The sequence below is a fragment of the Typopeltis vanoorti genome, chromosome 9, assembly GCF_054136105.1.
Source record: "Typopeltis vanoorti isolate ZY-2024b chromosome 9, IOZ_Tvanoo_1.0, whole genome shotgun sequence".
Classification (NCBI taxonomy): Eukaryota; Metazoa; Arthropoda; class Arachnida; order Uropygi; family Thelyphonidae; genus Typopeltis; species Typopeltis vanoorti.
Genome location: NC_143557.1, coordinates 114,109,519 through 114,122,545, shown reverse-complemented (window position 1 = coordinate 114,122,545; position 13,027 = coordinate 114,109,519). Strand labels below are relative to the sequence as shown.

Here is a 13,027-nt window from a genome sequence, read left to right as displayed (position 1 = left end):
GTTTCGCGTGACAGAGATGGCTTATTGTTCTTATTCATTATCACGCATGCGTGTTTGTTGTAGACTTGTAATGTGATTACTGGCTAGCTGTAGTTCAGATTGATTGAGAGAGAGGATCAAGTTTTTCCACGAACTGTTTAGAATTATACCCTGATTTCTGTTGAGGTTTCCGCCGGTTATTAGTACTATTGTGGCTTCCTTAAATACACGATGCCTGTAGTCGTCATCTAGATATGGCATGGAGCTGTTTTGCCAATCTATCGTGTGGTTAGACGTGCAGAAATGATGTGCTAAGCCGGAAGAGATGCTTCTGTTGTGGTTTACATCACCAACATGTTCTTTTTGTCTAATTTCTAAACTTCGTGAAATTTGTCCGATGTAGGCAAGACCACAGGAGCAGGGAATGTAATATACTCCTGGATATTTGTAGAAAGGAACTTTATCTTTTGGAGATCCTAAAACTTGTCTGATGTTGGTGGTTGGTTTGAAGACCACTCTGATGTTGTGGGCTCTTAGTATTCTTGCTATTTGATAAGAAATTGACTTGATGAAAGGTATCACTACAGTAGAAACGTGCTGATGGTGGGATTCTTCTTGTCTGGGGTTGTCATTGTATAGATATTTTTTGATGATGTTTTGAGGATATCCATTTTGTGATAATGTGTTGGCTATTAGTGATAGTTCAGTTTGTGTATCCTCCTCTTCTGATATAAACTTTTTGGCTCTATGTTTCAACATGTGGATAATACTCAGTTTGTGTGACTTGTGATGGTTTGAAGTATAGTGAAGATATCTTCCAGTATCTGTGGGCTTTCTGTAAATGGATAATTTGACACTGTTAGGTTGTTTTTTTATCAAAATATCTAAAAAATGCAGTTGGTTGTTTTTCTACTTCCAGAGTGAATTTTATCTTGCTATGTATTGAGTTGATTTTATCCACAAACGATTTAAGGTTGTCTAAGCTGTCTTGCCATATGATGAATATATCATCCACATATCTCCACCATGCAGATGGTCTCGGAGAGATTGCAGAGAGAATTTCTTTTTCAAGTTTTTTCATGAAAAGGTCTGATGGTGATATCACCATCTACACAAGATGGTGATATCACCATCTTGTGTAGACCTTTTGATCGGTGTCTTTTTGGTTTATATGCTTTGCTTTTTCTTATACTTAAATCTACAGTCCCCTTAGTCCAGTTGGGCAACTTTCTCTTTTCCCTCCCTAGACACACTCAAAATGCCTGATTATGAAGTGTAGTTCATTGGTTATCATTTTTCATCATGTAAAGAGATTGTTTTACACTAAGTGTTAAGTAATTTCACAAGAGCTCAATTCTGATTGGTGCAATAACTTTTAACTCTATTTTTTTCAGAATCCAGAAAATTATTAATTCAAGTATACCAAATAAAAAAAAAATATATATATATATACATTTAATGAAAATAAAACATTTACATTTTAAATAAAATTACATAACTACAAAAATAACATAGCCAAAAGACCTTCTAAAATAAGTCTACAATTTAGAGATTTTCTTATCTTAGAAGTATAAAAATCATTCATTCTCTTCCTCATTCTATTACTGCATTGTTTAACATATGCTTAATCACATCTACTGGACTAAACACCTTATTTTCACATCAAATTTTTGCAACAAAATGTTCATCAGTCAGGTTCTTTGTTAGGCCCTTTCCAAAAATATAAAATTTACTTCTTTTCCATTGGATCCTTTTTTTTTATCTCCCCATTCAGCATACACTTGCTCCAATCATTCTTTTTGCCTCACTGGAGCACAAATATTCTTACCTTATGCAATTCAATATGATGACAATTCACCAATTCTTTACTAGAGAAAAAAAAAAAAAATATTTTGCTATTTCATAAATAACATAATAGGGTATAAGTTTTTTAACAGTTTTTGATGACCAAGAAATGACAGACTTAAGTAATTTCATAGTATTTTTCTTTATCCTGTTCATCGGATTATAGTTCACAAGCTGATAGGTGCTGTTATTGGAGACTAGTTGATTCATCTGATGGATGCAAGTTAATCTGTCAAAGATGACCACTGTATTACCTTTGTCCGATTTTGTTATAATTATATCTTGATTAGCTTTTAATGATTTGATTGCTGCTAGTTCTGTTTTTGTAATATTGCTACATATGGTTTTCTTTTTATTCAAAACATTGCTCATTTCTAAATGAATTTTATCAGGTGTATTTGAAAGAGACAATGTCTCTTTCTATGTGATATATAACATCCAGTTTATTAACAGTTCTAGGTGCTAGTGTGAAGTTTAGGCCTTTATCAAGTAGTGCAAGTTGATCATTATTTAAGGTGTGGCTAGATAGGTTGATAGTTGTAATAGTTGTTAGGCCAATAGTTGTAATGGTTAGTCAGCTTTAGCATGCCATGTAGATTGTAATGCAGCTTGTTTCTTTGTATATATATGTGTATACTCCAGATGATGACCTTAATGTGAAGGTCGAAACATCGAGTTTATTTTGGTTTATATTAAACTAAAGTTTTACTCTAACACAGTAGTTGTTTCCATAATTTGCATAATGTATTCCGATCACCATATAAGCATGAAGAAAAGGAATGCATTTTAATCTGTAAATTTAGACATTAACCTTATAGGAACCCAATCAGAAGAATAACTATTTCGATACTACTTTATGCCTTCCATGTTCAGTGCCTTATCCTTAATGCTGTATTACCCCAATTTGTAAATAAAACAACTGTGTAGTACTGAAAAACCCTTACTAAAATCAAAATATTTTCTGCATCTACTTCATTAGTATCAGTAATTAAAGTTGATAAACAAGACTTACCTTTTGTTGTGATTCACTTATAATTACTACGATAACAAGCCAAAAGGCTATTTTACCGGCAACATAAGTTAAGTTTAATGGAGATGATAAATCCCGTATTATTCTACAGCCGGGTATGAAACTCGGATTGAAATCCTAGAGTTTCATGCCGAAAAAACTATCGGCGAGCCCAAGTGTAAGTAATCACTTGGGTAGTACAGCACCAGGGCAACTCGGAGCAAAGGTGGAGCAAGCTCTGTCACTATCCCTAATATTCTCTCATAATGTAAAACGCAGCTCCTAGGAGATGTATTACTGTTTTACATTATGAGAAAAGGTCACTACCCAGACCGGTTTCAACCCTTTTTGAGGTCTCATCAGTGAGTAGGTAGACCTGGAATATCAAGGTTTTAAGTGAACCGAACTTATATATACCTCTACTAACGAATTGCTAAACTGGTGTACTTATATATATTGTTATTACTACAATAACAAGCCAAAAAGCTATTTTACCGACGACATAAGTTTTTTCGGCATGAAACTCTAGGATTTCGATCCGAGTTTCGTACCCGGCTGTAGAATAATACGGGATTTACCATCTCCCTTAAATTCACTCATAATGTTACTCACTATTACAGGCTTTTTCACTTGTTAGTAGTTGCCTTTTATTGCCTGGTGCCAAACCTTCCTGTCCACTCACAGGATGTCATCTAAATTGCTTTCTCCTTGTGGCTTTATTCCTCCTCTGTAAGTTACTTGAGGTTTTCCACATTTTCTTTTATTTGAAGGAGACGAATGAAATATTTTTTTGCCATCTCTTATCTGACATACAGCCTCCATAGCTCAATCAATACTGAAGCGGCCCTTTAGTTGGAAAGACCTGGGTTTAATTCCTGTCCATGACATGAGGAACCTTTATCTGGTCTCTTCTGATTAAAGGTGAGTTATAGCTGGTCTCCTATGAAGGTTTTTTCACCCCCCCCCAGAACAGAAAAACTAGTTCTGTGAACACATGCAGATTTATAGCCATGAATGCTTATAATATGTGGAAGCAACAGGGTCCTTATCACATGTCATAGCACCCGTAGTTAACCATAAGTCAAATCATGGTAGCCAACCTCCATTGGGGATGGCCCTTGATTGGGAATGGGATCTGACATGCTTCTGATGAGACCATACCACTGTGAAGTCTTCCCTTCCAGAAACCTTGCTCTATCAATTTTCAAAAACAGCACTTTTCAAGCCACTTCAAACCTGTAATCAGCAGGAGTGGTGATCTCAAACACCAGTTTGAGATCACCACTAGTAGTTTGAGAGAATAAAACTGCTTACAACAAAATTAAATAGCTATTTCGATACAAATTAACTAAATAAGATTAGCAGGAGTATATTACGAAAATTTATTTGAAAAAAATTCCATTAATAAATTTTACATCTAATGAATGAATTTCAGGAATGCCTAGAACTTCCTGCCAACTGAGAAAGATCTTTTCTTTAATCAAAACGTTTTTTTCAAGTCAGCAATGCATTTACAAATAATAATACTATTGCATTTTAAGTTCTTATTGTTAGACAGTTTCTTGATGCTGAACAGCTTAAGTCCAGCCAAACTGGATATAAATACACAACGTATCAATTTGAAATTCTCCAAGCTCATCTTCTGATGTATTTTATTGTTATCTTTTTCTCCAGTTATAATGATCTTTAGGTCATTTTACAGTCATTTGCTGAGGTCACAATTGAGGTTGATGTTAATACTGCTTGGTAAAGCAGTGTTTTGTTCATAGGACTTATTGGCTGGGTAGAGCAACTGTGCAAACACTCTGCTTGTTGGGTATTACTTTACTTTACTATATTTTTGCTGTTATGTAAATGCATTCACTCTGAGAAATCAGAATTTACATCCCCCCCCCTTTAGATATAAAGATCTGGGTAGAAAAGAGGTGCTAAAATTAAATTGTCATTGGTGGAATATGAATGAAAGTAATAGGAATTTATTTTCCTGTTGAATTCTTTTTTTTTATAGGTATTATTAATAACAAGTAATATAAAGCTCATAATCCATGCTTCTGACCTAGTCTAGTATGTTCAAATTCTCACTGAAAGTATAAAAACATATTTATCAGTATAAATGTGAAAGTAAAAACAGGAATAGTGGGTTACCTCCTCTGCGTGACTTCTCACCCAGTTAAGGGCCAGTTTGGCTGACTCCTTCATTACATCACCTAACTGCCCAGTCAGAATAAGTTGTCCATCACCATCAATCTTAGTAGCTTCAACAAACATTATCTCACCCCCAGCAATAGTCCAAGCTAGTCCAAGAGCTACACCTGGTTGTCTCAGACGTGCTGTGAACTCATTATCATACACAGGAGGCTAAGCAAAAAAAATTAAAATAAATACTATAAATATCCATATTTTGTATATATGTATGTGATGTGTAGGATTTATTCACTGTTAACATATAGTTATAAAAACAAATGTTTCAAAATTATAATTACACTATTTCATTTCTGTTTACTGGAATTCAGCAATTTATTATGGAAGCTACTTTTTTTTGTTGAGAAATTTGCTTCTGTTTAGATGCATTCATACACACACACACACACACACACACACACACACACACACACACACACACACACACACACACACACACATCTTACATTCTTATAGTTGAGTAGTGTAATCATTGGTGCACCCAGGGAAGAGGGGGGGGCAAGGGGATCTGGCTCCCCCAAAAGAAAAAGGGAAAAAGACTAGAAAAATTTCCAAAAATCTTTTCCTAATTAAAATTCTTTTTTTTTTATTTTTTATATTTATGTTGTGTCGTGTCTTCTATTTCTATCCTACTTATGAATTAGCGGTCACATAAGGTGGGAATACCCTTTGGCTCTCGGGAATCACGGCCGTTGTGAATGCAAGGCGAATGAAGTAGAGCTTGGGAGATACTTTGTTTGCCCGAGCCGGGACAGAGATCATGGATATCATGTATAGGTGATCATTGCAGATGCTCAGTCATAGGTTGCATGCAATGTATTCCCAAATCGTCTACTCAACTTCCTCCCCCCCCCCCCCCCCCAAGATTAAATCTTGAGTACTCGGCCCCTTCCAAGATTAAATCCTGAGTGCACCACTGAGTGTAATAGTTAATTAAGGTGATGTGGAGAGCTTGCAGGATGATTTGAATAGGCTGACAGTATGGGCAAAACATAACAGATGTGAATTTAATATTCAAAAGTGTAAAATTATGCATTTTGGTATATGAGTGTGGTCTGAAAAGTTCTCAGCCTAACAATGAAAAACAAATCTATAATTTCAAAATTATTTTTATTTTTCAACATACTCTCCCTTAAGACTAATACATTTATTCCAGTGATGCTCCAGTGCCATTATCCTGTCCCTGTAGTAGTTCTCAGTAAGATCTGCAAAATACCCTTCTACAGCTCAATCACCTTCTGATTCATAGAAAAACACTGACCAGCGAGGAAGAGTTTTAGTTTTGGGAAGAGATAGAAGTCTGAGGGAGCCAAATCTGAGGAATAGGGTGGATGTTCCAACAATTCATAGTGCAGATCCCTTAATTTTCCCATTGCCAAAACACCTTTGTGGGCAGGTGCATTATCCTGATGAAAGATCATTTTTTTCTAACGCAAACTGGGTCTTTTCTCACGAATTTTTTTTTGTCTAGTCTGATTAAAAGATTGGAATAATATTTCCCTGTTATTGTTTTACCCTTTTCAAGATAATTAATAAACAAAATGACTTTAGCATCCCAAAACACCGATGCCATGACCTTTGCTGCTGATGGAACCGACTTTCTTCTTTGGCACTGAACACAACCGGCTTCTGTCCACTGTTTTGACTGCTGCTTAGATTCTGGTGTGTAAGGGTGAATCCAAGTTTCATCCATAGTAATAAATCGACACAAAAAATCAGTTTTATTCTTACTGAAAGAAGAGAAAGTGATGTAAGAAAGAGATAGTGATGGGATCTTGCTCCACCTTTACTACAAGTTGCCCCTGCCATGAAAGGTTTACTTATGCTTGGATCTGTCAAAACTTTCTATATTCGCCATGAAACTCTTGTAGTTTCTCTATTCGGCTTTGAAATAATGTTGGATTCAATATTCACTTAATTTGAATAGTTTTATTCTTGTTAAAACGCTCCAAGCATTGTTCAGAGATATTCATGAGAGTGCGTTTTTGATCTGCTGTGAGCAAACACAGCACCCATCTTGCACAAAGCTTTTTTCATATGCAATTCTTAGTGCAAAATATATCCTATACTATAGTCTCAGCAATTTCACGCACTTTGACTCGCCAGTCATTTGTTGTTACACTCGACAGCCCATTTCTTAATTGTTGAAAACAAAGGAAAAGAGTTCTGAATGTTCCAGAGCATTTAATGCTTCCATGTATCTAATATGTGGACTAAATAAATTGTGGAACTTTCACATCTGAAAGGATTTTTTGAAGCCCACAACTACACATGAAATGAATTTTCACACAAAGCTTTGAATTGTGAACAAAGTGAACAGCTGCTACACCACTTTCAATATTGAAGCCATCAAAATTCCTTTTGCTACTTTAAAAGAAATTTCCTTTTTCCACTCTTTGGTGCATTGCTTGTAATTATCTCTGAAACTCTGGAATCACTTAGATGAATATGATCCAGAAGCCCTAGAGCTAGCTTATATTACACAATTTTTATACACTTTTTCAATTCCAACACTTATGTTTTGAATCACATTTAAGAGAAAAGAAGTAAAACAATTTCTTCTGTATCATTATAAGCAGATGTTGAGAGTAAAAATATTCCAAAGCATCATAAAAAATCTGAATAAAATAAAATCTTTGCATACATCTACCCACACATTAATATGTTGAGATGCACCATATATTGCATGGGTTGCAAATCAGACAGGAACTCACTTGACTTGTATATCCCTTTCTTCAGAAGTGAGCAGGTGCATTTTTAAGTTTGTGAATATTTATGGAATGGTATGAATCCCCCTACACCTCGATCTCTGACAGAATTTTTGTCTTAACCAAAATTGGCAACTGTCTCACTAATTTGAAAAATTGCAGAAAGTAATGCTATCATATTTCAAATCATTTAAAAAAAATTACAGAAATCAGCCAATTTATATATTACTCCCAGAGACAAGAGGCAATAAAACCTATAGCAAATGTGTGGACAGAGGTCAGGAGCAGAGTAAGCTGTTCATGTTCTTAAACAGTTAGAAGTGGCAGTCTTTTGGAAATAATTCATGGGGAAAGGTGTTCCACAGAATTGAAGTGAATAGAATGAAAGATGACTGGGAATAGCAGGTTCAGTCAGTATGCAGATTGACTGTAAAGGGATGTTAAGCAGCTGTTGCTCGGGCTCCTTTAGATCTGAGAAAAATGGGGCATATAATGGATGCTAGTTCTGCTGAACAGTGCTATGGAAGTATTCTGTAAAAAGGGCATATTGAAGAACTGATCTTCTATGAGACAGTAGCTAAAAGGTCAGTAGTATTCCAGGCTGACTAGATTTAGGATTTATAAAGACTGGTCAGAAGAGAAGTGCTGTCTTGAGCAAAAAAGGATGCTAAGGTTTTTTTGAAGCTGAGGACACTGAAGAAGTGATATGGTTATGCTAGAAAAGGTTTGGAGTAAGAGTTAGCTCAAGAAGAGCGATATTTGGTCTTGACTACTGAAGTGAGTATTATCAAAAGTAAGCAGAGAAGATCTGAAGCTTTTTCTTTTCTTTTTTTTTGGGGGGGGGGGGGGAACAAACACAACTGTGCTTTGGAAGCTTTGAAAGTGACTAGGATACCCAATCAAGGATACTGCAAAGATCTGTGTTCAGGGTACTTTATTCAGATGAACTTGAAGCTTGAGATGTTTTTGCATTGCACGGCTTGTCATATAGCAAAAGGGTTTGGAGTCAATGACAGCATTTCACTTACATAAATCAGGAAGAAGGTAGGCAAAATATCCTGATAGACACCTGCATTAACAGGAAAATCTGAAGACAGAACACCATTCACCTCATTACTCTTCTCTATGTGTAATTCATCAATTACAAAGGAAGGAAGGAAAGCAGCCCATATGATGGTACTTTGTTGAGAAGCCCCTCAATGCCAGATCCTATCAAAAGCCTTGGAGATGTCAAGTGCAATGGCACTTTCTCCAAATTGTTCCATCACATGAGTCCAGAGGTAAGTGAGGAAAGCTTAGAGATGGGGATCTCTTGTGGATTTTGATTTGTAAAACTAATACTGGTGGTTATGAATTAGTTGACAATTCTCCAAGTGTTGAAGTTAACTATTGATAGCCTGATGGTAGACATTTATCACTTTTTTTGGGGGGGGGAGGGAAGGGAATTGGCTGAATGAGCTTGCTTCCATGCTGTAGGATGGATGTCAGCTGAGTACAGTTCAGTGAATAGATGATAAAGAACAGGTGTTAGTTCAGGAGCACATCTCTTGAACACAATGGGTGGGATTCCAACAGAACCAGCAGCATTTCTGGTATCCAGATTTTTTGAGATTCTTCTGATGTCATTCTAGCAGAAAGACACAGGAGCTATGCGATGAAATGTTCTCAGCAAAGAAGGAGGTAATTTACGCAGACGTTAGAAGAGAAGAATGAAGCCAGGACAACAACCTTGTCTTTAGGTGATGATGCAATGCTACCATCAAGGTGAAAAAGAGGAGATAACACAGATGAACAAAAGTTATTCCCAACAGTTTTGTACAGGGAAAAGAAGGCATGACTGCTAGCGGCACAAGCAGCAAGTTTTCTATTATCCTTATTGAATTCATATTTTGCTCTTTCAATGGTATTTTTACAAATGCTGCAGGCAATTGTATAGGGGGTTCTGGTCTCAAGCAGCTAATTTTGACAGGCTGTTTGCTTTTCATGGACTACCTTCACACACTTCTTGGAAAATCAAAGATAAAGGGCGAGAATTTTGAACAAAATGAGGACTTCCATTTCACTACAGATATTTTTGCAACAAGATCACAAGTATCAGGATATGAAGAATGCAAACAGTAGTCTGACCATGAGAAGGAGAAGTAAAAGTCATGTAAGTTCTCTCACTTGGCATTGTTGCAATGCTAGAGTATATGAGATTGTGAGTTGTCAAGTGAAAGTCGTTCCAATGGAGATGAAACTTGGATAAGAGTGTGGTCTGAATTACCAAGAGAAGTAGTCATCTGAACAGATAACTTGGAAGGAAAACTTGTTAAGAAGAGATCCAGACAGTTGCATAAAGAAAGAGGATTGTCTGGAATTCTGGTATGGTGAATTTATGAATGATCTGTTTTAGATCATTGCTTACAGCAAAAAAAATCTCTCTCTCTCTCAATTCCAGCTTGGTCAGTGAAATTCAAGAAAGGGAACCAATTGCAGTTGTGGACATTAAATTCACCAAAAAAAAATGACTTCACTGTTTGGGAATTTGGACTGAATGAATCTGAGCTTCAAAGAAAAAAAGTCAAAGAGGTCAGAATGATTTTCAGACTTGGAAGAATGGTAGAGACAGCAGATAAGTGGCACAAAATGTAGCAAAGAAATCCTAAGCCACGGAAGGTCAAAAAAAAGTGAGATTGTAGATTATTCATCCTTTGGCAAGGAATATCAGATCATGAAAAGATATAAGCACCTTCTGTGTGGCAGAAGGAACCATATAGGATGTAATTTTGATAGTTAAGATGGACTGTTATTGATGTAGAAGATTTGGAGTTCAGTTCAAGAAGAGAATACCAGGGTTAGATGTTCAGGAAGTTGCCCATACTAAGAACATCCAGTCTCCAAACCATAACATGGCCTCGAAAGTGCTTCACCCCCATACTATCACACAGCCTCCCTCCAGTCATGATCTGTCAGCGTAGACGGTAGCAAGATTATGCACTCTGGCACACTAACTGGTGAACCTGTGAAACTGCTTTATTACTGTACCCACAAAGATGGGGGAGGTTCTGGATCTCTGCTGCATGTTTGGGATGCCATTAATAGTATCTTATGAATATGAATCTTAATATAATATATAGTATATTTAATATGAAGAGAGAAAGAAATGTGACAGAGTAAAAATTGTAGGTTTGCCACCTACATACGACAGCACTGAAGTAAGGAGGGAATGATGGCAAATGAATTTACAGAATGTGTACTCGAATGGATATGGCATCAGGAGCTTGGAAAAATTTATTGGGATATAGAGTCAGGGAAACTAGATGATGATGGGATGAATGGGGAAAATATGTGTGAAGTTCAGCTATGGTATACAGGCATGATAAAGATATGAATGGCTTTAACAAAAAAAATTCACATGTGTACCACATTAATTAAATTTTAATAATATGTAGACATTTCGTCTTAAGTATCTTAAGCTCATGTTTATATAAGGATCTATGTAGCAGCTTGGTGTTTTTACATTGGATCCTATGATTAGGGTTTTTCAACTCCACGAGGCCAGATTTGTGAGGTCTGATCAGATGGATGTGGTCTTGCTGTTCAGAGATGTGTTTAGTTATAGATCTTCCTGTTTGTCCATAGTACATGGAGTTGAAAACCCTAACCATAGGATCCGATGGAAAATCACCAAGCTGCTACACAGATCCTTATATAAACATGAGCGTTTACATAAAGAAAGTGCTGAAGCCTTATATCACAGACTCAATCGTAACCGTAATGACTGTCTCACTATCCCAGAAAGGAAATTATTATTCTCAATTGTATAAAATAAATTTACAGATATATTTTAATTTAATTTTAATTTGCAGCCAAATATTTTAGTCCTCAAACACGCTTAAGACGAAATGTCTACATATTATTAAAACTTAATTACTGTGGTACATGTGTGAATTTTTTAGTTATGAATACTAATTATATAGTGAAACCACAGGTTTCACTATATAATGTACATGATTATGCTTTGAACATGATTATGCATCTGGTGAAGGGGTGGAAATGTATGTTTTAGGTTCAGACCTTTTGAGTATGTATGGGAGAGAAAAAGTTCTACAACAAGGTCAAGAGATCGCATATCTAATTAAAACAAGAGACTGAGTGGGCAGTTCAATCTCCACAGGTAGCCAATCAGAGATAGCTGGCCCAAGACTAAACGGCCTCACCTACTCCCTATATTTGGGAACAAAAAGGTGTTAGCTTTTTTTTTTTTTTTTTTTTTTTTTTTGCTGTTTTACAAGCTTAAGACGAAATGTCTACATATTATTAAAATTTAATTACTGTGGGACATGTGTGAATTTTTTAGTTATGAATACTCCACAGGTTTCACTATATAATGTACATGATTATGCATCTGGTGAAGGGGTGGAAATGTATGTTTTAGGTTCAGACCTTTTGAGTATGCATGGAAGAGAAAAAGTTCTACAAGGTCAAGAGATCACATATCTAATTAAAACAAGATGCCAGGTAGAAATTTTTTGGTTTATACACAAATGTCAGGAGCATCAGAAACAAAGGGGTTGAGTTTGTAGCTTTATTGAATACATTATAGTTTAAGATTGTTGGCATTATCAAAACCTGGCTATCAGAATCAGATAATGTAACTGAGAATGAGTATAAAGGGTTATATATATTTTTAGGAATGACAGAAGTAATGTAGCATGCAGCAGTGAGTTTGAAGCTATTCAGTGTGAACTGGAAGCTAACAGGATGAAATATATGGTAGGGGTATTGCTACAGACCTGGTGGTTCAGCTGCAGGGAACAATGAAATGCATCACCAATTTACTCTAATGGGTAATAATTGAATGATGATTATGGGTGACTTTAATTATTATTATATGGTATTTCAATGGAGTCTGAAGACTTATCATGGGAGACCCAGACTAAATAATTTACAAACAAAACCTACCATAACTCTTCTTAAACTCATCACTGTTTCATTAGTAGGGGTGTAGTCCACCTCCCCCACACACACTAACCAAATTCTTACACAATTTCCATGGATGATCCCCAGTTCTCTGACTATTTGACATATATTAAAATTTCCTTTGCATCAATTTTAAAAAACCCCTTTAATATCTTACAAGTTTCTATCATGCCCACTCTTTTCTGCCTATCAAAACTTTGTAACTTCCACCTTCCACAGACCTGTCATCAGCTCACTCATTCATCTCTGAATCCTCTCTACCACCTCCTAATCCCCAAGAAACTCAGATGACCAAATTTGTTCACAACAGTCAAGATGA

At 36.0% G+C, this 13,027-nt stretch overlaps 1 protein-coding gene across 3 annotated transcripts in view; it reads right to left on the bottom strand.

Moving 5' to 3' along the window:
• Window positions 1-13,027, bottom strand: part of LOC150103434 (lon protease homolog 2, peroxisomal-like) — a 641,828-nt gene that overhangs the window by 82,754 nt on the left and 546,047 nt on the right. For all 3 annotated transcript variants that reach the window (XM_090397545.1, XM_090397547.1, XM_090397544.1), the window contains exon 16: window positions 4,979-5,191. In XM_090397545.1, the coding sequence (XP_090253671.1) occupies window positions 4,979-5,191 (213 nt within the window). The remainder of the gene's footprint in view (window positions 1-4,978; window positions 5,192-13,027) is intronic.